The sequence below is a fragment of the Penicillium paradoxum genome, assembly GCF_028828445.1.
Source record: "Penicillium paradoxum strain IBT 22861 chromosome Unknown utg000006l_segment0_segment0, whole genome shotgun sequence".
NCBI classification, from domain to species: Eukaryota; Fungi; Ascomycota; class Eurotiomycetes; order Eurotiales; family Aspergillaceae; genus Penicillium; species Penicillium paradoxum.
Window position 1 is genome coordinate 1,233,028 of NW_026643184.1, and position 24,632 is coordinate 1,257,659.

Below are 24,632 nucleotides of genomic sequence, written 5' to 3' on the forward strand. Positions count from 1 at the left end.
GCCGGTTAAACACATGTCGTCTGATGGTTTTATAGGGCGTAAATGCAAAGTGCAGAATCGGTGGGGAACAAAACCATTGTCAGACTCAGAACATCTCGTATACGATATATACCGTCTTTTCTTTTTTTTTTTTTTTCTTTTTCTTTTTTTCCTTGTCTTACTCAGGTTCGTACATTGTACTCCGCATATCTGTATGTTATATGTATTTCAACGGGCTCACATATAGAGACTGCAAATACACACTGCATCCTGCAGGATATCATAGTTAGTGGATTCCGATCAGCCCTGACGGCCTGATCTGGTACGGAATCAGTCACATGGCTAAGGGAAACACTATGTCGCCATACCAACGTGCCCCCAAAAAGAGATTACCACTGCAAGGCTGAAGGGGAGTGGTTGGATTGGACGCAAGTGGGCTGAGGAATGAAGGGGGTGGCCGAATGAGCGTACATTTGGAATGACCATGGTGAAAGGATGTGACATGGAAGATCCTGCAAAGCCGCCCCCAAAAAAGAAAGCAAAAAATAACAATAATCTTCAGAACCAACAGTTAGAACGAGCTATCATTCGTCAGGACGAAATCATCAATCCCATTATCCCTCGGCCCACGGCCCTGAGCGACCGTGGCGATCATAAGATGATGCGTTTGGATAGTCCTTGCGCTTTTTTTTTCCCGACTTCCCTGTTCGATCGCACATCCCTTATAACTATCGGTGAAGGCTGCTCTCAGGTCGACGACATATGTCCACACACGTGCGTATTACCTCCTGCATCGTTCCCAGCCACGCCAATCAGCCCCCGGGCATTGACGACGGGGCGAAGCACTAATGCTGCCATCATCACACCGAAGCCAGAGACCCGGGTCGTTAGTCTCGGGATCGGGCCTTCTGGCGTGGGCTATTTCTGCATCCTGGTGTTTCAGCTGATAAATTGCAACGTCCAGTCGCGATCCCGTTGGACTGTTGGATGTCCTTTCGGGATCGCGAGTGGCGAGCAGATTGCAAAGGGGGGGGGATGCTCTTGTGGGTAGTATTTCGGGCTTTGGTGTTGTATTTTGCTTATTTTGCTTATTTTTTCTGTCTTTTTCTTTTTCATTCTGGACTGTTGGCCTTCAGAGTATCCTGCAGGGAAAAACAGGGCTAATCCCAGTTAAGCAAGTGGTTGATAATCCGTTCTTCACGGCATCTGAATTTCTCCGGGGAGATTCCAAATCCCCATCTGCTCCATTATAATCAAGAAAGTGAACTCCGTCATCGGGCAACTATGGTATATGTCCTTTGCAGCAGACTTGGCGGTGTTCTTCAGGTATTCAAAACACGGATTTGAGATGCTTCCAACTCCGCTTCAAAGACGGACATCACATAAATACCGACCATCTAGGTATTGCGTGGATCTACCTAGGTAATTTGGTCTTCCCGATCTTCTCCGTGCACATTCTATGTGTTCGACTCAATAACGGCACTATGCAATCTTGCATGAACCTGACGACATTTGCACATCTTGACTCGGTTTGGCAACATTCTGTGTCCGATACTTGATGATTCCATGGGGCCTGGGCAAAGTGATGGGCTTTTCTCCTTTTTTTTTTTTGCGAGCCAAGCCATTGCATGCTTCTTTTGAAGACGGAGCACGGAGCATGAAGTACGGAGTACGGACTACTCCGTATAGGAAGGAGATATCTCAGTAAATGAGCTGGACAGTAGGATCCATTTTCCCTGTGTATGGCGGTATGGCACCGGTTATATTTTCACTGTATCTGTGTATTTGTAATTGCGTGGGGTCTGAAAATTACGCTTAGCGCGGCTTTGTTTTTTTTCTTTTCCCTTTTTGCAGAGCCGCACATCTCCGTCGAACCCAAACATTTAATTGTCACGCTGAACCATGGAACCAGAGAGAGCTAGAATATAGCCCCCAATATCACTTCGGTGAAGCCGAACGTGAATTCAGGAGCACATCATTTATTAGGGTGGGTTCACGGAGAACACGGAGACGGAAACAGAAGCGGTCTAGGAGTTCCAAGATTCTTCAGATCAGTTCATTCAAAAGCAAAAAGATGACAGGGTATGAAGATTACCAGAAATCTTATATCCGCACGGGATCTCTTCGATTGCATGACGAATCCTATCTTGTCCTCTGATCTTCGACTTCACATGTGTCAGGTCGGTTGTGCAGAAAAAAGAACAGTGGGGGTGGGTAGCCTCGTCTTAGATGCCTTGAAGCATCTCGTATACGGAGTAGAATAGTATCGTAGTATTCAACCTTGTACGGAGTACCCGCTCCAGTACAACATACATTCAAGACGGTTGGAATGTGAGTACCACTATAGTGCGGTTGGTGTGCTCTCTGAAAGAAAGCTGTTGGTCGAATCTATTAGTATCCTGGCCCGTTGTCCGGTTTAGGCAGTAGTCTTCGAACGTTAGCGCTACACTAGTCACCGCTACAGGATCGATCTCCTGCAGCATGCACAGCAAACTGTTTCGGGGTATGCAGGGAGACTGATTCGTATAAGGTCTTCTCTCGGGTGTTTTGAGCGCATGGTATGGCTAACTAAGGTATAGTGAACGGCAGTGGCTTCTGAATCGGAATCTACCCTAAACACCTATCCCATCCGAATATCACGATACATCCATTGACGGGTGCCCAACCACTGACGAAATGATGATCAAGCGGCCAATCAACTCCCACCCCGAGATCAGGTATAACATACAAGGAATCCCCGAGATCGACACAACGACATCATGTATCCAAACACCTGACCAACAACGAATATGCAACTACCTCCCTTGCCCTAGCACTATACAATCCAACGGCCAACGCCAATACCGACTCTACCCGTGCACGGAAAATGACTTCATATGTTCACATACTCTCTACCCCGCAATGACAACCAAATCTCATCCCATCTCGCGAACCACATCTAAGATTGGAAGGAAGAAAAAGAGTAACTCCACGTGGGCACAATCACGATTCGCCTTCCTATCCCGATCCGGTGCGATGCGTAAGCCGAGAAATCCTTCAACGGTACCCGTCTCTGGTTGGTTCCGGGGTAGATCGGAGATATCGACGCATCGACCAACCACCCCTCCCCCGCTGATAATCTGACTAACTTTCCACCGGAGATTCTCCGACCACAGCTCTCGGGGCTTTTTGTGGGACCGGGGGCTTCGTGGGTGTTTTCGTGGTCCTGTAATCCCGGAGGAGGGGGTGTTCTCGGAGATGACGAATATCGGGGATTGGAGATTGGAATGGAGGGTGGTGGGGAAGTTGACGCTGTTGGTTGCGCTTTTTTCTGCTATTGGGTGTGGTTGCTACCTGGTGTGTTCTTTTTAGAACTGATGCCGTATGGGATCGGAGGTGGTATAGTATAGTAGTATGTAACTTCGTAGCTTGGTTTCAGGTTGCGGGTTCAATGGGAGATCGGCGGTGGGGGAAGAGATGGTTTCTCATGTCGACGGTTTGGTCTGGTTTGGTCTGTCTGAGGTTAGTTGTTCATCGTGTGAAATATAGTAATTACATGTGTCTTGGTTGGGTTGGGGCAATTAGATTGAAATGTATGATATCAATGATGGAGGGCTGGGCTGAGGCGAGAAATATAGTATGGACCCAAGGAATATATACACGTGAGCTTCAATGCAAGCCTCGTTTGGATCCATACCCGATATGCTGGTTCTTCTTGTCGACATATAAACAAAATCCAAGTACATTTCATCCAGATACACACCTTGCGGCAGTTACGGGCAAAACAAAGCAGTCCTTGGATTGGGTTCAAAGGATAAAAATTCAAATATAAAGGCTATGGCATATTGAGCAACTTTGGTGCTAAAGAAAAACGACTCGAATCAGAAATCAGAAGTCAAAAATCAAAAATCAGTAGTCCTCGTCAGAGTCCACGTGTCCACGGTAGCGCGACATATACCCAGTCCCGCCATCCTCGCTCGCCGAGTCATCGTAATCGAAGCCGTCATCATCAGATGACATTTCTTCGTCTGGGTAATCATTGGCTGGGTTGTTTTCGGCTAAGAATCAAGAGTCAGTGAGTGTTCATGGGCGAGGACCAGCAAAAGAGGAATAAGGCACATACCATTAGAGTCCGCATCTTCACTATCCCATTCCTCCTCGTCATCTTCAACAAAGTGCTCCCAGTACTCCTCGTCCTCGGCTGTGATGACAATGACACCAACTCCAGGCAGAGACTTGGCCATCTCCTTTTGCTGCTGTTCGGACTCGTATTCGGCAAGAGGATTCTTCAGCATCTCAGCTTCTGACAGCGGACGCCGAATGTAGACATCGTAGACATAATCGCCTTCGTCATCCTCCTCAACAGCCTGCTCATTCTTCACCAAAGATTGCGGTGGTGTAGGTGCGACTCTCGGCTCCTTGGGCTCCCGGGGCTGGTGTTTCAACGGAGTCTTGGGAGCTGTGCTGAAAGCATGCTGTAAAGACACAGGTTGGGGAGGAGGAGGGTTGCCAGGGACGTGAGCATCGAGGTCCATGCCATGAGGTTGCTTCCCCTCTCGCTCAAGCTCCAAAGCAACCTGCTCGAACTCATGGGCGAGGCGTTCAGACTCATCCCAGTTCTTTTGCTGCATCTCTGAGGTTTTCTCCATAGTCTCAGAGAGATGCTGCTTCGCAGCTGAAATGGCATTCTTGCGCTCCTCCCGCCACCGTTTCTCGGCCTGGTTGACAACAGGTCTCTTACGTGGTTTCACCGGGGACGGAGGTGTGTCTTGAACAAGCTCCTTCGGTCTGATAGACAGTGTCTGCGCCTCAGCAACCAGATCCGAGACCATGGACGCCTTGCGCGAGTGCGCATTTCGCTGCAACTGCTCGACCAACACAGCAACACCAGGCGCAGGTCCACCAATCCGTCGCTTCTGAACTCCCCCTCCAGGACCACTCAAGGAAGCCAGATTTGCGCGCGAGATCTGGAATCGCCGCAGGGCCTGCGCATGGCTGGATGATTCCACCGAGGCAGGGCTGCTGTTACTTACTGCGGATTGGTGAGAAACGTCAGAGCCAGTTGCAGAGCTGGGATCCGGCTCAGAGAAAGGAGAAGGGCCTGAGTAAACAGCACGCCTGTGCCTTTCCTCGGCCTCTTTGCGCGCAGTTACAATACGCTGCGCTTCACGGAATTCCGCTCCCGGTGAGGTCGCCCTCACCATGGGGACGCCCGTCGAGGATGCTGGCGCGCGGCGGTTCACATGCAGACTGCTTACTGAGCGCGGGCTACGAATGAGCCGCTGCGCGGCCGGTGTTGAGGGTGGGCTTGGAGATGCATCTGCGCTCACACTAGCTTTTAGAGTGACTCTGTGGAAAACAAAGTCGGTGAAACGCCGCTTCGTTTGATGGACTGCGGATTGAATGACTGCGGGGTATGTTAGCCTCTGGTCATCAACACTTTGGTCGAATATGCATCTCCAAGACCAGCCATTTTCATGGCATATATTTTTTTTTGGAGCGGTCTACATCGCGGGGGAAAACAAGGGGATTGTTCTCATACATAAAGTCTCCACGGGCTCCTCCTCGCGTCGACGCTTAATATTGATTTGCTCTGGTGGAAGCGCCATAATGCAAAGTGAATGCAGAATTTGTGATGGCTTCCTTGCGGGATGTGGAGGGGAGATGAAGGGAAAGTGATTTGAAGCTTCCAATGTGATGTGGATGATCCTTTCCGGACTTGGTTGTAATAGTCACGTGAGTCATATCTGTCGATGCCCTCACTGGCGCATTTGAGGACAAGGCCAGGAACATATTAAGAGTTTGACCTTGGTCTCTACGGGATTTCAATGGAAATAGATATCAATTATTCTTCAGGAAATGGTATCTTCATCTACTCGTTCATTCTTTCCACGGGAACTTTCCACTAATTACACATCTGCAGCCCCAACCAACCCCTGTAAACCCCAATCTTCACGACGCTGGAGCGGGAAAAGGCTAAGCATCGGACCATGCCACCTATGCAACAGGTTGTAACCTCATGATAATGGAAAACCACCTAGAGGCCAAGATAGATTAAAAAAAAAGAGCCAGGGCTCTCGCAACCATTGTCGTCACCGCCCCTCGTTTCTCTCCACAGTCATCATCCAACGAAACATGCGGTATGCTCACAGCCCCCAAAGCAAAATAAAGAGACAGAAAAGTCAAAGGTAAAGATGAAAAGAAGGTGACACAAAGCCAACTAGCAATACAAGGTAGTAAAAGAAGGAGAAGATGGCATAAGGATTAATAGGGGAATAAGATCATTGCGAACGGGATATGTCCGGACAAAGTGAAAGGGGAAAATCCAAAGAAACAGCCAAAGAAATGCAAAGAAAAGGGGTTCAAAAGTGAATGGTGTAAAGAATCAGAAGTGAAGAAAAAGTGATTATGACCAATACAAGAAACGAATCAAAATCAAAGTCGGGGGAGGTAAGACATGACAAACTATATGTAAGAAGATAGAATAAGATGGCATTAAATTCACCAAGGACAAAGGGTCGATCGATGAGTCCCTCGGCATATGCGCAATTGATTATTTGGCTCCGATCTCCTCTTCAGCCCAGCCAGGCAGCGAGTTTTCATTTTGAATCGCCAGGCCGAATCCTGAGTGGTTCAGTCCGCCAAGGGCAGAGAAACTGGAGAAACTGCTCTGAGGCTGGTGCGCACCTACCCGGCTGTGACCAGTGTGACTAGAGACAGGCCCAAAAGGCTCCTGGGAAAAGGAGGGCAAGCTGACAGCACGCGAGTGCGAAGCCCGGGGCACGCTGAGACTGCTGGTGCTGGCGTGGTGGCCGTGCCCAGTGCCGTTCGCCACACTCAGGTAACTGTTGGTCGAGGACTTGTGCTGGTGCATAGGCGGGTCCATGCTGCCGTTCGACATGTCACCGTTGCTGACACTGTACAGCGACTGTTGTGGTGCCTGGGACTGAGCGTGCAAAGCGGTGAGCGCCATGGAATCGCTAAGATGGTTCTCCTGTTCCTGTGCCTGATGAGCAGACATCTGGTTCAGGTACATGGTCAATGGGTTATTTGAGCCGACATTTAGGACGCCAGAGGGGCAGGACACGTTCTGCAATGGGTGACGGAGTTGTCCGTTCTGAGAACCGGTAGATCCCGGTGCGGGGGAAAGAGCAGGGCGAGTCGGGCTGGAGGAAGAGCCGGACTGGCTGAGACTTTGGAACCCATTGAGGGCAGGTGGTGACTGAGGGCCGTCGATGCCGTTTCCGTTACGCTGCTGGCCGTTAGGATTGTTCCCGGCTTGACGCGGCGGGTTTCCGCAGCGATCCTTGCCAAAGTTGATCTTGAATCGCCGATAGTCCTCGCGGTTGCGCATGCCCTCAATAGCCTTGATGGCATTGGCAATATTGGTGAAGTTGACAAAGGCACAGCTCTTCTCGCGCAAGGTGTTCACCAACTCGATCTCACCGTACTCCGAGAAGTCCTGGCGAAGGCGCTCCTCCGTCCAGGCTTCATCCAAGTTACCGATATAGACGTTACGGGATGCACCACCACTGACCGCCAGGGCAATGGCGGGTGGGAGAGGACCAGAGTGCTTGCCCCATCCAATCTTGAGGCGTCGATTATGGATCATCAGGCCCTGTAGATTGCTCAAGGCATAGAAGGAGGCGGCGGAGGTAGGATCGATGAACGTAACGAAGCAAATGTGCTTATCAGGAATGTATCGGACATGGTGCAGCAAGCCTCCACGAACGACATTGCAAATCTCTTCAATGGTAGTTTCGGGGTGAATGTTTCCAAGATAGATGGTACGGTTGCCGAGATTGTTGACACCGCCCGCTGTTGTTGCCACGGCGGCCGCAGCAACGGACTGCTGCGCGAGCGCGTTGGAGATGAGATCGCGATCCGCCGTGTTGAGCACATGCGCATATCCAGGCGCGATTCCAAGGAATTGTGCAGCATTCTGCTGCTGAGTCTTGGAAACATACGCACAACGGTCCTTGCCATAGAATACCCGCTTTGGCGCCTGCCATTGCTGCTCCTGGGGGAGCTGGGTGACAGCCTTCATGGCATTACTGATCGACAGGAAGTGAACGAATCCAATGGCCTTCTCCTTGACAATCTTGACAGTATCGACGGGCCCAAATTTGCCCAGCTCCTCCCGCAGATCATCCTCGGCGGTTTCCTCGGGCAAATTCCCAAGGTACACGTTACGCGACGCACCCGACTGTTGAACCGCCAGAGCGACTGAAGTAGGGACCTGTGAGGGCTTACCCCAGCCGACCTTGATATCATTTCCCTTGATCGCTAGCTTCTTCAAGATGGCATCTGAGTGGAAATGAGTGGCGGAGCTGCTATCCAAAAATGAAATGAATGCACAGTTCTTATCAGGTAGCAGGCGCACCGACTCAATCTGGCCGCTGCGCACGTGGTTGAGGATCTCCTCGGCGGATGTTTCGGCCGGAATGTTTCCAAGATACACGGTGCGACTGGTCCCTGAGAGCATGCCTGGGGCCACGGAAGCTTGGGGGCTGCCCAAGGCTGCGTTTCCCATTCCTCCGAGGCCATTAATTGGTGACTGAGGACCTCCCATCATTTGGGAGGGCCCCATGCCATCTGGCGACATCATTCCATACAAACTGTGGCTTTGCATCCCTTGAGTCGGGCTGTGGAGATGATTCTGGTTGTTCTGGACATGTCCATTGCCATTGGCCTGTGGGAAGCCACCGAAATTGGCAAATTGGGGCGAAGCAAAAGCGGAAGGAGTCCCTGGTTGGAAGGGACTTCCTACCAGCAGCTGGGAGGGAAGTAGGGGGGTGTAGTTCATATCGAATCCGGACGCCATATCGGAGTGGTGGCCTGCGGCAGTATTTATAGCGGGTATATTGGCGCGGCGAGCGTTTCGATCCGAGAATCCTTGAATAGGGTTGGGGTGGTTGTTGTTGTAAGCTCCGTGGGAAAAGCCAGTGTCACCGTTCAGCACGTATTTAGAGCCCGAAATTAGACGCGAGTTATTCGAGATGCTCGATACATCCGAGGCTTGCATGGCGAGGTAAATCCAACGCTTGTCCTGAGACAAGAACCTAGTCCTAGTTGTCGGGGATAAGAGGCCCTGACTACCAGACTGCGAGGCTCGAAAGAGAAAAGAAAACAAAGAGACCGGGATTATCAGATCACCATTCAGGAGATGACTCCACAGCCAAGAAAGAAAAAAGGGAGGTTCGGGTGGAGAAGGAAGAAACGGAGAATAATATCACAAAAAAAAAAAATGAAGCAGCTCTTGAACGGAGACGTGTCTAAATGAAACAAAAGTCAATTGGAATGTGCATCAATTAGGGTGAAATTGGGGAATGGGGGGAGACAAACCCGTCCTTTGCTTGTCTTAGAGAATGCGACTTATATAAATATCAGTCCACAGCCATGCAGACCAGTTCCCAGCTTCCGCAGATGAGGAGAGAATGAGGAAAGAGAAAGAGAGCCCAAGGTGTCAAAGACTATGACCAACAGAAGTCATTAGCTTAAAGAGGTTAGGGAAAGGTCTAAAAGGGAAAAGGACCTGAAGAGAGAGAAAAAAAAAGGGGGTAAGATGGGGGAGATGGGGAATGGATTTACAGTTGACAGGTTCGGACTAAAAAAATTATTTAAAAACAATGTCTCCCCAAAAAAGCCGAGCAACACGAGAGACAAAAAGGGTTGAGAAAGAGCGTGGAGAAAAGGAATGAAAGGTAAGGAAGTGAATCCAGGTAAGGTATGGGCAGAGAAAGAGGGCCAAAAAAAATACCATAAAAGGGGGAGAATAATATCAATAGGAGTGGGTTAAAGGGGGCCACTTTGTCGGGTTGACTATTACCCAGACTACGGACTAGAGTAAATAGCAGTTCTCCTATTCTCAGCCGAAGATCAAAATAAGACAATAAGCCCGTCAATATCAACTTTGGTTCGTGTTTTTCCCCAAAGTTCGAGTTCCGTGGCTCCTGCAGAACTGGATCAGGATCTCCAGCCACAATCTCTCCCCCTGGCATGAACCGATACACCGGATGCTGTGGATGCTGTGTATATCCTGATAGGTAATAGGACCTCGGTACGGAGTAATCACACAATATAACTGGAAGATCGAGACTAATGCACTATTGACGGAGTATAGGAGTCATATCTACTCGGTACTCCGTACGGAGTCCCCTCTTCTCTAATCTCGTTCTCACATAAACCCATGGTCCCGTGACTGCCCTTATATCTCCAACGGCTGCGGGATCCATCAGCCCTGTGCCCGGATCAGTAGGGATTCTACATATGGAGTCAAGGAAAGCCACCTTGATGTAGGTCAAGTCCGGACCCGACTCACAGGTGAGTTGGAAAGGTCGATTTGCTGTAAATAGGGTATATTCCTGGGTACGGAGTACATGTATGGAGTATACTCCGTTGTACGTAATATGCGGCCCGATTTTCTTTATTCGTTTGCCATGAGAGAAGTCAAAACAGGATCAAATGGGTCCATTCAGACTAAACTCATGTCTAACATCTAGTTCCCATGACCGACTAAACCGCAGGATACTCACCTAAGCTCTGGGAGAATATGCTCCGAACGATATCCGAGATATAGTCCGATTGCGGCCTCAGGCATCCGTGGGGAATCCCGCATCTATCGGAAATTTACCCCTCCGTGTCAATGTGCGATTCTTCCTTGCGTTGGTCAACTTGCAATTGGGAAGAGATAAGACTTCTTGTCTCTGCATATCAGGTGAGTTGGCTCTGCATCGCATTCTCGTCTATCCAGCCCGAATTCCTTCCCTACAGTGTATGACTCACAGATCGAACCCTATATTAATGATCCCACAGCAGAACTCCCGCCACAATCGGATCAGTCAACGATTGATCAAACATCATGGCGTCCACCACCATCTATATCGACGAAGACGTCGGTAGAGACGAGTCTTCCGCTACTGGCTCCGAGACCGCCCCCTACAAGACCCTCGTTCACGCCTACGTCCAGCACCCTCCCACCACCGAAGGCATCCAGTACCTCACGCGCAAGTCCCAGACCGACGCCGCCGGTGAGAATGTCGACCCCGCTGCGAAATTGGAGTGGAAGTCGGCTACCAAGTCGGCCATGAAGAAGGCCAACAACCTGTGGGAGCAGCGCAAGAAGAAGGCCGCCAAGGAGCAGGAGCTGGCCATCCGCGAGAAGGCCGAGGCTAAGAAGCGCCAAAAGGTCCTCGATGAGGCCAAGAAGGTCGTGATCAAGGAGGACACCTCATTGCCCAAGCCCGTGCGGGTCCGCCTCGATGTCACCGACCCGGCCATCGTCAAGCTGCGCACCCCCGAGTCCGATGAGGCCGGCACTCGTGTTCGCGTTCTGGGCCGAGTTCACCGTGCCCGTGCCCAAAAGGATGTCGTCTTTATCACTCTTACCGATGGCTATGGCTATCTGCAGTGCGTTCTGACCGGTGATATGGTCAAGACATACGACATCATGACCCTCACCCTCGAAACCTCCATGTCCATCCACGGTGAGATGCGCGCTGTGCCCCCCAAGCAGCACGCGCCCAACGACCGCGAGCTGCACGCCGATTTCTTCGAGATCATCGGCAAGGCCGCTGGTGATAAGGAGGCTATCACCACGCGTGTGGCGCCGGACGCCGACCCGCAGACTCTGTACGACAACCGCCACTTGGTTCTGCGCGGTGAGACCTCATCCTCCGTGATGAAGGTGCGCGCCGCCACTCTCCGTGCCTTCCGCAAGGCCTTTGAGGAGACCCGTATGTTGGAGGTTACTCCTCCCGCTATGGTGCAGACCCAGGTCGAGGGTGGCAGCACCCTGTTCGGATTCGACTACTACGGCGAGAACGCCTACCTGACCCAATCCTCGCAGCTGTACTTGGAGACTTGTCTTCCTTCTCTGGGTGATGTGTACTGTGTTTGCCCATCTTTCCGTGCCGAGAAGTCGTTGACCCGCCGACACTTGTCTGAGTACACTCACATTGAAGCCGAGCTTGACTTCATCACCTTCACCGATCTGCTCGACCACCTCGAGGATATCATCTGCCGTGTGATCGATTACACTCTGGCCGAGCCCGAGATTGCTGGATATATCAAGCAGCTCAACCCGGATTTCAAGCCTCCTTCCCGTCCCTTCCGTCGCATGAAGTACGACGATGCTATCCAGTGGCTGATCGAGCACGAAATCCCCAACGAGGAGGGTCAGCCCCACAAGTTCGGTGACGATATTGCCGAGGCTGCCGAGCGCCGCATGACCGATATCATCAACCAGCCCATCTTCCTGACTCACTTCCCCGCCGAGATCAAGGCCTTCTACATGAAGAAGGCTCCTGAGGACCGCCGTGTCACCGAGAGCGTTGACGTTCTCATGCCCGGTGTTGGCGAGATTGTTGGTGGCAGTATGAGAATGGACAACTGGGATGAGCTGATGGCCGCCTACAAGCACGAGGGCATGGACCCCAAGCCCTACTACTGGTACACTGACCAGCGCAAGTAAGTTTTTCTTCCCCTTCCATCGCTGTTGATGTTTTATCCCGTTCATACACTAATCTTGGAACAATAGGTACGGTTCCTCCCCTCACGGTGGCTACGGTCTCGGCCTCGAGCGTTTCCTCGCCTGGCTGTGCGCTCGCTACACCGTCCGCGACTGCTCTTTGTACCCCCGGTACACCGGCCGTTGCACTCCTTAGATATTATATAGTCAGGAAACAAAACAAAAATAGCCATGATCACGATAGGTACGGAAAGTTAGTCTCCTTTAGATCAATTAAATTGATTCTTTTCTTATCTGTACTCAGTACAACTAGCTTTCCATTAAAGCACATAGACTAATGCTACACGCTGTGAATTCCACTCGAACACAGTATGTACACAGTTGCACATAAACGAGGGAGAGGTACTCCGTACACCACACCACATCTAATACAACAACATAACTGGAATCCTCCCCCGGACCTCCCTTTTAACCAAATGCCCATACACATCCCGTAGGATATACCTAAATTCCCCCACAGGATACCAAATGCCGCCAGTGTCAGAATCTAGGACCATTGCCATTCACTCCCAGCCCGAGACCCGGGCACCTGGGATTGCAGTCCCGCCCACAGATACATGCGCAGACAGCTACAAACCGAGTCCCCTGGAAAGAAACCTGGCTAGATTCGGAACACGACTGTCATGCGCGGCGTGGCATAATCTGCCGTGCGTTGTGCATCTGGCATCGCCCCTGACCGGGAAGGGGGTTGTGGGCTTGGATTTCACTCATGCTAGACAGGGGCTTTGTGGTTCGGTTGCAAAGCAGGGCTGTGATGGCTCTGGATTGGAGGTACAATAGGGCTTTCGTGTGATTCGGTCAACGGGGTAGCAGAATTGGCAGTTGAGGTTGGGGATTTCGGGTTGTGGAATGATGGTTAGATGGGTGGAAGTAGGAAGTTCGGACTTGTTTGTTGGAGTTACAATAGGGACTTTGTGGGGTTGGATACGGGTGTGAGCAGGGGTGTTTTGGTGAAGCTGGTGCATGGGCTTGATTCCTGTTGTGGGTAGATGAACAGATGGGTAGTAGGGAATTGGGTATGCTATGGCCGTGATTGAGAATTGGATAGCGAGTGTAGGAGTTGGTCGAAGTCTGGTCATATGGTCGGGAATCGAATCGGCGTGTGTTGTGTCTTTTAAAGGTTACTGGAGTCGTTGGGGTTGCATGGGGGTTGTTCCTGCTTCATCTCATGTCATCTCATGTCATCTCGCACAGCCATGTCTGATGTGCTAGTACTGTATCTTGTCGAAACAGGAACAGGCGGGTGAAAGCTTAGGCTGCATCGAGCAGTAGGGGCTGGAGAGGAAGAAGATCGTGTCCGTGTACTCCGTACTAGAGGAGAGGTAAGCAGTGAAAGGGTGTTTTTGGGGCGAATTTCAAGGCGCTCTTGTTGCCTCTTTTCAAAACAGATCAAAAGATCTTGGACTGTCTATAGAAAGAAAGGATTGGACAACCGTCGCTGTCTAAAGGGCAAAGAACCGCCTGAGGGTGATCCACTATCACACCGGCCTTCCATTGCACCAGAGCACACGGAGATAGAATCCGTTAACCGACAGGTCTCCCATTCCACTTGACCCCTTTCAGAAAGTCTCTACCATTAGGCCAGCGTGGGTAGGCGTCCAGGGTCCACGCGAGAGATCAAGTCTGTGATTGTACTTTTGAAGCAAAGCAGAGACTCGCGGCTTTATTCCCCCTCTCTCCAACAACCGAAGCCGCACAACCCGGAAACAGACGCAGCGCAGACACGGCACTGTTCACCCGTTACCCTCCCTTTCGTGTGGATTCACCTGTCGATCTCAAGGGTTGCTTCCTTTTTTCCACCCCGACCCGGTCCATTTCATTCGTCCCATCGCCAGCATGACGTTTCCGCCACGCGCGTGGTGAGGGGCTGCGTTAGTGCCAGACTACTGTCCCTCGGGTGTCTGTATTTCAGTTTCGCATACTCCGGAGGTTGTGTATTTCACGCTGACATCTGGGGCCTTTGATGCCTCTAAACGCTTTGTATCAACGGTTCGGCCACGGCAGTTGGCTTACCATCGCCGCGTCATTGTCACTGGGGTACAGTGTCATTTTTCTCGTCTGCCTTTTGTGTTCTTCGGCACATACATCGTCATTTTGCTTTTCCGATGAATGACCTTATGCATAGTTCGTACCGGGCCAATACTAGGGCGATCTGACATGACAGAAGAGAACGCACCGGTAATGTAAGTCCGGTAGGGCAGACCACCAACCAAGGACTGAAGATGGATATGAAAGAAAGAAGTTCAAAAAAATGCGTCACGAGCATGATTCATCACTCATTAAACAGCGTTCGAATTTTTTTTCCTTATGTCTTTTCCCAGACGTGGGTAAAAATGTCATAAGCAAAGCAAAACAGCAAGGCACTCTCTCATGACTGTTCTCTCGAAAGACAATTAACATGCAGGAATATCCCAACCTTTTGTTCCATCATCCAATTTGAGCTCCAAGGTGCCCTGGGTCAAGGCCCAGGAAAAAGAAAGGAAAGGAGCGAATAGTCGCGAAAAATCGACACAAAAATAACAACCATGAACCGCAGCGCAGGCGGAGAATGTGCAAAGATCCGAATGGGTGCAATATTCAGCCCTCGCTCTGAACGCGGTGAAGAGCAGTCTGGATCTCATCGTGGGATGCACCGGAGCGAATGAGCGCGATGATTTGAGTGACAGACTCGCTACGGGCGTCGCGCATCACGGCGACTAAGTCTTCCAGAAACTTCCGATAGTAAACCAGGTCACGTTCTTGCTGGGCCAGCCGCGCGGGCTGCTGGTCCTCAGATGAGTTGTTACCGAGGACAGTGGTGTTCGCCCTGGTGAGGTTTATAAGATCTCAGTTTTCGGGTACGTGGAAGGATTTCTGGAAAGGGGTATTATGCGGATGGAGAAGACTATGAGACAAGATCATGGAGCAGGGAGGGGAGACAGGAATGCCTATGCAAAAGTCGGGCGGACGGGAAATGTGGTCGGTACTCACTCCAGTGTCTTGGTGCCTGTCGACACCGTCTGGGGTTGTTTGTGGTCTCCTTGGTCGACAGAGAAGTCTTTGGCTGCAGTGGCATCTGGCATGTTGATGGACTAACTTAAATTGTCTGTCCTGTGTGGCAGGTAAGGCTCTCGACTGGTGTTGTGCTGCAAATCAAAATTCCTTGCTATCCTCGCGCCTTGTATCTACCTATAGGAAGGATATCACGTCTTGGTGGCAACTGGTCAGCAACCCAACTACATATGTACCTGCAAGGAAAAATCAAGTAATTCTGGGGGAAGAAGGGGTCAAGGGCGAAGTATGAACATCGGCGAGGACATGAGGGGTCGATGGGGCAGGAAAGAACAAGAGGAAGCGGTCGGCCATACATTTATAGGCAAGTGTCACCAGAACTGGAAAGAGCAGCTCATACGGAGAATGCACACAGATGTCGAGAGATGAAAGATGAATACTGAGGTTGGAGACGAAGTGGGAACTTTAAAGGTACCCTTCAGGTACCTGGAGCAGATTGGTTGCCCGTTGTATCTCCGTCATTCCCACCGCGGGAAATCGATATACCACGTAGACTGTAGTCCCTCGTGAGATGCCCTTTGAGTATCCCATTGCAAATACCGAAAGCAATAATGAAACGAAAAAAAACAAGGGATCGAACTGTTCCCGATTTACACCTCAAATCGGCTGCGGATAAAAATGGTAGCCAATCGCCAGGCTTGGTTTTCTGCATGGAGATCCTCCCAGCTGCCGTAACGGGGCCAACTTACTCTTCTCCTGGTAGTAGAGGCCCTATATTGGGTCTTTTTATAGCCTAGATTGCGAGGGCTGAGGCCTGTTGGGCTTTGGCAAGGCTGTGGCTGGAAGGGAACTTGGCCGTACTCGGGTATTTCGAGATCAGAGATCATCGAATTCTTGATTCCCAAAGAGGCAAACCCACTCCTTTTCACTTTCATCTGTGGCGACTTTGCAGGACTCTTTGCTCAACGGAGCTTGAGCCTAGGTCGGTTGGTACCTCTCTCTCTCTCTCTTGATTCTTGGTTCTTGATTCTTGTTTCACCCTCACAAGTCAAATACAACCGGAACGGTTATGCACTTCCGGTTGAACTGGCGCATGAACTGCAGACCATGAAGTTCGAACCTGGAGGAGCCTGCGAACGTGTTGGGGCGTTCATGTTGCCTCGAAGTTGACTTCTCTATGCTTGTGAGTAGATCAGTGGTTTTGAACTTGCACAGTCTGCAGCAAACACCCGTCTCGTGAGTTGCAACCCAGTTCTCCTGGGGATTCTTGGAAGGGATTTTCTGTATTCTTCCAACGACGGATTCGTTGGAAAGTTGCATCTGCCCTGTACTGATATATTAGTATCCGAGGAGAATTCAGCTGGAGATCCTTGGGAAATAATCTGCTGACTCGCGCTTTCCGTGCAGAACTCAACACCGCATCCCGTCCAAACGTCCTCATCACCTCGAGCTTCCTACCACCTCTCTATCTCGCCTGTCAAACCACCACACCCTCCATCTCCCCAGTGTCTAGATGACTGTATGGTCTACCGGAATTGTCATGTCGGACATGAGGGACTCGTCCGGTGACGCTTGATCGATTCCTCAAACCTGGCAATTTCGGTCTCCAGTACCACGACCTCCGCACCCCTCTGAGGGCTGACCATCACGGCTTGAACCCCCACATGCGAGATCATCATTTGTGTTGATAACTGGGTGTCCAAGACACACTGCGACTTGAAATGGCCTGGCTAGAGGCTATGGACGCCCTTCGATGGAAAGTCCGTTTCACCAACAAGTCACTATCCCATGGCACTACAGTCTCTAGCTCTCGGAGTAGAGATTTCAATTCTGGGAGTCTGTCATACCCTGGGATCGTGTCCTGCCAGTCACTCTGTCTCCTGACCGTTGAAAGCACATTGTGATTTCAAATGGGCTAATCGCAGGTTGTGGACACGGTTGGATGGAAGTGGCATTTCATCGACATACATGCTGTTCTCCAGTATAGCGATGTCAACTGAATATTGAATTGATACCACAACAGAGAAGCTCGTGAACCCTTGAATCCATACTCCGAGCAACAGTCCAGGCATCGGCCATCCCAAGGGCATTCGTCAAGACTCGACGCTATCTCCAGTATAGCAGCTTCTGGTGATATATATGGAAATAAACCCTTGAGAGTTTCTCAGGCTCTGAATCCACCCCACGAGACTGTGGATTGGCTGCTGGATTTCTCAATGCGATATGGCACCTGAAGTAGTATGCTTTGCCATGTTCTAGTGGTTAACCAGACGAAAAAGGTCTTTAACTGATGACCTAGCACATGTTTTATGTTCGATCGCCCGGCTCAACTATGGCTGTTGTCGCCTTCGTGGTATGTTCAGAGGAATATAGGCTCAAGAAGACATCTCTCGTGGACCCAGAACGAATGAATGACAGGGCGGTATCGGGTGTGGGATACCAAATTATGCGTGGACGTCGGCGAAAATTGTGTGGATGCATCGGCGGCGCGTTGTATACGTATGTATCATTATTGGGTTTCGTGTTTATTCGAACAAAGAGCATGTTATCTTCTAGCCTTGAAGGCTCTGGAATGAGTGACTGAAGATGCTCTTTGGGCCGAATGGACCTCGATAACCAGGCAAGCAAAGCTGGAATCTCTTGGGCCAGACCCGTGAATGGGAGCATCGATCAGTGATAAGAGTCTATGTCATTCGTATCTTGACAGAGTTTGCTTCGATGTCGTCGGGTCTTCGGTGGGGGTTCTGATGGGCGATGGGCATCGTTACAGTGTGGCGAAAGGGTCTTCAGGGTGACAAGTATCATCGTTCGTTTTGAACATTGCTCAGAACCAGGCAGCGCTCTCATGGATTTCGTCATCTGCTGCAGATTCGTGGACATCCAATCTGTTCCGAGTCAGCCCTGACGCACCACGGTCGGTAAGCTTTACCATCGTCAACCTACAGCATGGCCTTCGAGCACCCTTCTGTTGCTCTCGTTCGTCACCATGAAATTCCTCTTGGCAGTGCTTCCGATGCATCATGGCACGATGAAAATGGTATTTAAGTGGATAACTTGATGGGTACAAGAGGTTTGCTCAGTTTCAAAGCACAAGCCAACTAGACTCGACCCCTTGGACTTGGGAGAGGGCCTCGGCCACCCAGCGGTGTTGGAGATTTCTGGAAACAGCCTCATCGCGAGAGAATGTCCTCCCTCATACTCTTGCCGCCTGGTAAGGCGCAAACTGCTATCCAACGGAAAGTCGACAGCCCACTGTCCTAAGGGGAAGGAGAAGACAAGGGAAAGCCCTATTCTTCACCATGTGCCGCCAATTGGATCCACCGGTAACGAGGAAAATAGTTCCGGGCGAGGTTATTGGGGGAGACTCCACCAGCGCCAACATCGAAACAGCATAATAAGCCTCATCCATGCGTTCTATCCATCTGGGGAAGAAACTGGTGCTTGGCTTGGGTTCCGACAAATACTGACATTCGCTCAAAGGATAATTTTTGTGTATGAAGCCTCGGGAGAAAGCCCAGGGAAGATGTCTGTGACCAGCCTGGAGACGGTCGCCGTCAGGGCCATGTTCTCCAACGGATCTCAATACAGAACTACCATCGATCTAATGGCCGAAACCAAAGTGAACATCAAAAGCAGCCGTAGCAATATCAAGGCTCTAGGTAAAGGCATACATTACTACCGTGATGCAGCTTACAGTCGGACCACCGCAAGCTCGTACGGACGCACTCCCCAATATGTGTCTGCGCGTAGCTGGCTTTGGTCTATCTCGCATGCGCCCATATAGCAACACTGAATCTGTCGGGCAGAGTCCCGATCGTCTTGATGTAGCTTATATTGCCTTTGGACAATTACGAATGGCGAATCTTATATACATATATGCTACTCAGAGATCCCTCGGCTTACCATGCGAAAGTGGAGTTGCCAGGGCCGACTTGCGTACTAGGTAGTTACGATCGTTCGAAGGCAGAAGAGAAACATGCTTCAACTTAGAAGGTCAACCAAAGCTCAAGCCGAGAAAGAGTGCAGTATCAGACGAGGGGATTTATATGCCAAGGCTATATACCTATACCCTGGCCGCGAGAGACAGGAGTGCAAAGGTGAATCATAATAACAATGATCCGACGCTTTCCGCCCCAGAGTGACAGAGCATCTGGCCAATCTCATTGTTGGACTCGCAACTGACACGACCATGACACGAGTTCCGAGGTCGACCCCAATTTAAGATTTTTTGTACCGTGGAGAGAGCTGGGAGCTATCATGGAAGGGCATGGGATTCGTATACCTCTATACAATCACAGCCTACATGTACTATGGTAATGTATTCACCACAACTACGCATAGTATGGGCTTAGCCTCTCATTTGCAATGATCAACTCACTTAGTATCAACCTTGACACGTGTATCGTGATTCCAAACCAATCAAAGCAAAGGGGCTCCCGTAATGCCCTGTCTATCACGGGATATGGAGATACACGCGAATGTTCGTATGCCGACGTCATAATCCAACCTCGTCCCCCTTCGGACCAATCGAACAACAACCAAGTCACCAGCTTAAATAAAATCAATGGAAGCCCTCCGTACGAATGTCGACATTGGGGCCTCTATTATTTCCCAATACATGCCTTTTACGAGTGGTATTGTGTATATAACCTGTACTCAAGTGTCACATTCCATAACCACCCAAAAATGCCACTAGCCAAACCCTCGTCTCCCTTGCACGAGGGATTGCCTAGATGAGCAGATTCCTAGTCTACGCGTGAAATACTAATACCCGACCCTGTCCCTGGCGCTAATCCCCCGACAAAAAACAACTATCACAACTCCCCCGGACACCCAAGCCGCCATCCAGATAATCTAGATACGCGGAAAACAAAAAAAATAAACAGAAAACCAACACGAGCAACGACAACCGAGTGATCAGTTCAACCATGCATTTCCCCATCCTCCTCCTCGGCGCCTCTCTCGTCTCAGCCCAATACTCCCAGCCCTACGGCCCCAGCCAAGACCAACTCGACTTCATGGAACACATCAACGAACACCCGAACAGCAACCTGCCCAACCCCCACAACGGAAACTACAACGGAGAGATTTACAAAGACCACGATAACTATGATATCACCGTCTCGCGCCCCCACGTCCAAGCCCAGCCTCCAGCTCCTATGGTCCACAACACCTTCGTCGTGCGCCCTTCCCCAGCACCCATTGCACGGCCACAGGCCCAGCTCCCGGCTCAAGCACAGCATCCCGACCAGCAGACGCCGCAGAAGAAAAACCAAGCCCGTTCTGCGGATTTCATCCCGCGGGATATGCCAGCTGGCGCGGTGGGCAAGGTAGCTCCGGTTGACCCGCTGAAGCCCGGTTGGCACACTGCGCCGGGGCCTTTCGATAGGCCGCCACAGGGCAGGGACGAGGGTAATACCTTCTGCTTTGGGCAGTGTTATGCTGATGAGAGTCAGTTGGAGTGCTCGAAGTCTTATGTGAGTTTTGGTTGATGGGGGTGCTGGATATTCGGACTAATATCTGGAACAGGTTTTGCCGGTTTATCAGTCTGCTAAGGGGTGTTATATGTGTTGCTTTGCTTCTGATTTTTAGATTATAGGGGTTGTGTATAGTTTGCTTGTAGTTGGGGGTTTGGTTCGGTTGGAGGGTGGAAGATCGGATTATGGAGTTGGGAGTGGGTTGTTTTATTTGGGGTTTGGTTGGATGTGTTTCTTCTTTTTTCTAGAGAGGGGGGTTTGCCTGTTTGCCTCGTTTTCTGCGTATGCTTTTACGCTGTTTTTCTTGAGTGTTCTATCTAGGTACATACTGCATAACATACCTGCGTGTCGATAGGTGTATGTAGTGTTGTACAGGGATTTCTTTTCATTCCGACAAAAATCGTTTATATCATTCCTAGTCAATGATATTCATCTCTATAATCTGACAGGAATTGAGAGTGCATGTGATGCATGTAATCCATTGAAGATCGACCTGTAGCCCTAATCGCAACCGCTTCGCCAAGTCTGACCCCCGCCTGTTCCACTTGTGGAATGGGGATAATTCCCCGGATCTACTGTTAGGCTGTATCCACAAACATATAAGCTTGGGCTGGAGAGATCCAAACAGGATGGGGCTAGTTTGATTGAATGCTGTAATAGATATGAAAACAATTCCAAAGAGTTTGATTTGATCTAGATACCACGGATATCCGTATTAAGAAATCTATATTTGCTCGCTGTGGCTATATGGAATAAGGGAAAACAGAGAGCTAAATCCATCACATCACATCATATAATTTTCCACGCTGAAGAATCACAACTCGCTCGTATCCAAAAAGAAAGCCAAAGGAGAGAAGAGAGCAAGTGTGAAGATAGAGATGCCAAAGAGAGAAAGCAGCTGGAACAAAAGCAGCAAAGCAAAGCTTATCTCATCCAATTGAGATAGGGTTCTTTTTTTCAATTCTTCATGCAGGTCTCGGCGGGCCGGCCGCCAATACTCCACCCCATTTTGATGGGCGCAGATCGTTTCTCGTACGAGGCATCTTCCCACACTGCACTGCTGGCGGGGAAGATAGAGCCGCTGTCGGATACACCAACGGGGCCGAGATCCTCATGGGCAGAAGCGATGTGCGGGACGACTAGCTCAACGCCCTTGGTCACACTCGTACCGGAGAAGTAGGGGTTGTGGCGCGGAGGTAGCGGCCGCTGGGCCTCGTACATGCCCAGGTAGTCGGAGGCCGTGCTGCTGAAGGACGAGGCCACGGTGGACGGGGTGCTGGTCAGACAGGGCACGTGGCTGTGAGCAGTACCTCCGGCCAGCGTGGGGAGGCTGGAAGTGCTGCGGTGCACAACGGGCCGGGCCAGCATGGGCTCGCTGGAGCGGTGGAACTGAGAGAGGTAGTTCCATGCGTCGGAGCATGCCAAGGATGAGGCGCTACGCGGTAATACAGGCTTCCACTCTGTGGGGTCGAGATCTGACATGGCATCATGCACGTGGTTGGATATCCGGACGGCCGAGATTGGGTTACTAGGTACCCTGGTTGGGGTCATTGGAGCCACGATGATGCGTGGCGAGAGAGGTGGAGATGTGGGTGGTGTGGTGGAAGACATAGAAGACATGGAGGACATTGAAGGTAATGATGCTGAGAGTGGTTTGCAGGAGTCTTTGCGGCGGCAACTGTATGAAAAGACTTGATAAGTACACAAGTACCAAGATATGATGCAGGTCTCCAGACAAAGAAATTGAGATGTTTGGCAGGAGAGGAAAGAGATCAATGGGGCCTTGATATAGACCGGGGAGGTGGTCACGTACCTTTCGCTACAATATAACAAAGTGTTGTTGGGGACAGTAATCTGGTTCTCGCACATGGCGCTGGTATCAGGTCAGCTTTATATCCATTGGAAAAAAGACCGGTGTAAGGGAACACAGATGACGGCAACAAGCATGTGAGGGAAATAATCCCTGCAAGGTATTCATAGATAAGAGCTTTTGGGTTGATCACATACCAAAAGTTCAGGAAGCTGGCCATATCAAATTCGGTATCGTCCGAAGACGGTTTGCTCACACCCCTTTGTCCCGAGCCCAGTTTAGAGATGGAGACGTTGGCACTGGATGTTCCTCGACGATGCAAGACTGGACGAGCCTTTGACTTCAAGGCATGAGGCAAAGAAGGGGAGCGGCGGTGGAAGGAGGCTGTTTGAGTCATATAGGTGGCGGTGAAGCTTTCAAATGCCTCACTATCTTATCGATGAGAGAGTAAATGTGGAGCATGAGGGCCCCTGAGGGAGCACAGACTTGAGGGATTTGTGTAGTGGACCGGTGCAATTGGGAATCCGGAGCAGTGCTATTTTAGAAAAGGAGAGCCTCTGTATTTCAGGCAGCGTGGAGACAGGAATGCTGATAAGGTTAGCATACGGCCTCTTGTCATACGAAGATCCCGATTCGATGCAACGAGACTATCTCCAGGCGCTGAGTGGGGAGAGATAAGGCAGATAAGGGGACATACCGGAGAGAAGGTGATGTATAAAGGGAAAGGAAGAAGAAGAAGAGAAAGAGGAAGATTAGATCTTTTTTTGTTTTGGAAAGAGGAACTGTGATCCAAGGAATATGGGGAAGAGCGTCGAGTATAAATACAGGCCGTGGGAGAAGGTCGAAACGTGCTGCTGCCATAGGATGAGACGATCACGTCTAGACTCTTTGGACAGCCCATCGGGGGTACAGGGGTACCTTGGAAGTCCCTCCCGACAGGCCCCGATGCCAGATCGGTGCTGGGCAGGTACTTCCCGGGTACTTGCGATCCCGAGTCGCAATCGTCTAGACCAGCTGAGTCACCCGTGACGAGGTTCTAAAATTATCCTCTTTTGATTTCGGCGTCTTTGTCTTTGGACGGTCATTGCCATTGTTCCCACATATCCACCTGAGATACAAAATCTATGGAGTACAACAGAAATAGGTATTCCCCCTAAGCTCCCGGGCCTCAAGGGTCCACCTGAGACGCACGGATTCTGCTTCCAAGTATTCTGCAGATGCGATGCAGTAGCGCAGAGTGCATATCTCCGGAGAGGGTCGGATCTGGCGTGATCGCTAGATTGACTCTTTATCACCCCATAGTCGAGCCAATGTCCTCAGATGACATTCGGCAGACGAGATGTCCATTACGCGACCGATCATGCAAGGAGAGTATGGTTTTGAGCAATAGGCTGTGAACAAACCATATCCGAAATGACGCCATAAATGCCTCGATGAGTCTAAGGATTCAATATAAACAGAACCAGGCTTAAACCGGTGGGTATCAATACATCATCGCCCACCCGGTACTTTATTCAAGGTAACAACGTTGTTTGGGGATTCCATAAGAAGGTAATTCAAGGTTGCCATAGCATGATCCAATCAGTAATAACCGGCTATGGCGAGAATGAAAAAAAAAAGATCGGCGGACATCGAGATTCTGGCTGTGGGGGAGATGAAGTGCCACATATACTGCCACGTCGCGCTATAAGCGATCAGATGAATCTCTCAGGTGCAGACACTTGGTCGTTGTGGCCAGACTGGGCTAGTTGTCGATCTTCCGCTGAGGTGTGTTTCGGGTCTATGGGGAGGAAAACGGGGGCTTCGAGAATGATCCCTGATGCCTAAGACGAAAATTCTTCAGTGTTTACATCAGATGTCTCACCCC

At 50.5% G+C, this 24,632-nt stretch overlaps 7 protein-coding genes across 7 annotated transcripts; 3 read left to right on the top strand and 4 right to left on the bottom strand.

Annotated features, from left to right (window-relative positions):
- Positions 1 to 3,867: 3,867 nt before the first annotated feature.
- N7457_006927 (Iwr1 domain-containing protein) lies at positions 3,868 to 5,567 on the bottom strand (the record flags this gene model as incomplete). The annotated part of the gene is made up of 3 exons (XM_057177970.1): positions 3,868 to 4,016; positions 4,082 to 5,365; positions 5,501 to 5,567. The coding sequence occupies 3 exons, from the start codon at positions 5,565 to 5,567 to the stop codon at positions 3,868 to 3,870; spliced, it is 1,500 nt and encodes a 499-aa protein (XP_057029714.1).
- Positions 5,568 to 6,511: 944 nt separating this feature from the next.
- On the bottom strand, positions 6,512 to 8,983 carry N7457_006928 (putative differentiation regulator (Nrd1); the record flags this gene model as incomplete). The annotated part of the gene is made up of 1 exon (XM_057177971.1): positions 6,512 to 8,983. The coding sequence occupies one exon, from the start codon at positions 8,981 to 8,983 to the stop codon at positions 6,512 to 6,514; it is 2,472 nt and encodes an 823-aa protein (XP_057029715.1).
- A 1,836-nt stretch (positions 8,984 to 10,819) lies between these two features.
- On the top strand, positions 10,820 to 12,623 carry N7457_006929 (asparagine--tRNA ligase DED81; the record flags this gene model as incomplete). Its single annotated transcript, XM_057177972.1, has 2 exons — positions 10,820 to 12,426; positions 12,497 to 12,623. 2 exons carry the CDS (start codon positions 10,820 to 10,822, stop codon positions 12,621 to 12,623), a joined length of 1,734 nt encoding a protein of 577 aa, XP_057029716.1.
- A 2,441-nt stretch (positions 12,624 to 15,064) lies between these two features.
- N7457_006930 (uncharacterized protein) lies at positions 15,065 to 15,549 on the bottom strand (the record flags this gene model as incomplete). The annotated part of the gene is made up of 2 exons (XM_057177973.1): positions 15,065 to 15,293; positions 15,458 to 15,549. The coding sequence occupies 2 exons, from the start codon at positions 15,547 to 15,549 to the stop codon at positions 15,065 to 15,067; spliced, it is 321 nt and encodes a 106-aa protein (XP_057029717.1).
- A 2,875-nt stretch (positions 15,550 to 18,424) lies between these two features.
- N7457_006931 (uncharacterized protein) lies at positions 18,425 to 19,262 on the top strand (the record flags this gene model as incomplete). The annotated part of the gene is made up of 2 exons (XM_057177974.1): positions 18,425 to 18,515; positions 18,559 to 19,262. 2 exons carry the CDS (start codon positions 18,425 to 18,427, stop codon positions 19,260 to 19,262), a joined length of 795 nt encoding a protein of 264 aa, XP_057029718.1.
- A 1,144-nt stretch (positions 19,263 to 20,406) lies between these two features.
- Positions 20,407 to 20,970, top strand: N7457_006932 (uncharacterized protein; the record flags this gene model as incomplete). Its single annotated transcript, XM_057177975.1, has 1 exon — positions 20,407 to 20,970. One exon carries the CDS (start codon positions 20,407 to 20,409, stop codon positions 20,968 to 20,970), a length of 564 nt encoding a protein of 187 aa, XP_057029719.1.
- A 942-nt stretch (positions 20,971 to 21,912) lies between these two features.
- N7457_006933 (uncharacterized protein) lies at positions 21,913 to 23,162 on the bottom strand (the record flags this gene model as incomplete). The annotated part of the gene is made up of 3 exons (XM_057177976.1): positions 21,913 to 22,633; positions 22,769 to 22,828; positions 22,963 to 23,162. The coding sequence occupies 3 exons, from the start codon at positions 23,160 to 23,162 to the stop codon at positions 21,913 to 21,915; spliced, it is 981 nt and encodes a 326-aa protein (XP_057029720.1).
- Positions 23,163 to 24,632: the final 1,470 nt, after the last annotated feature.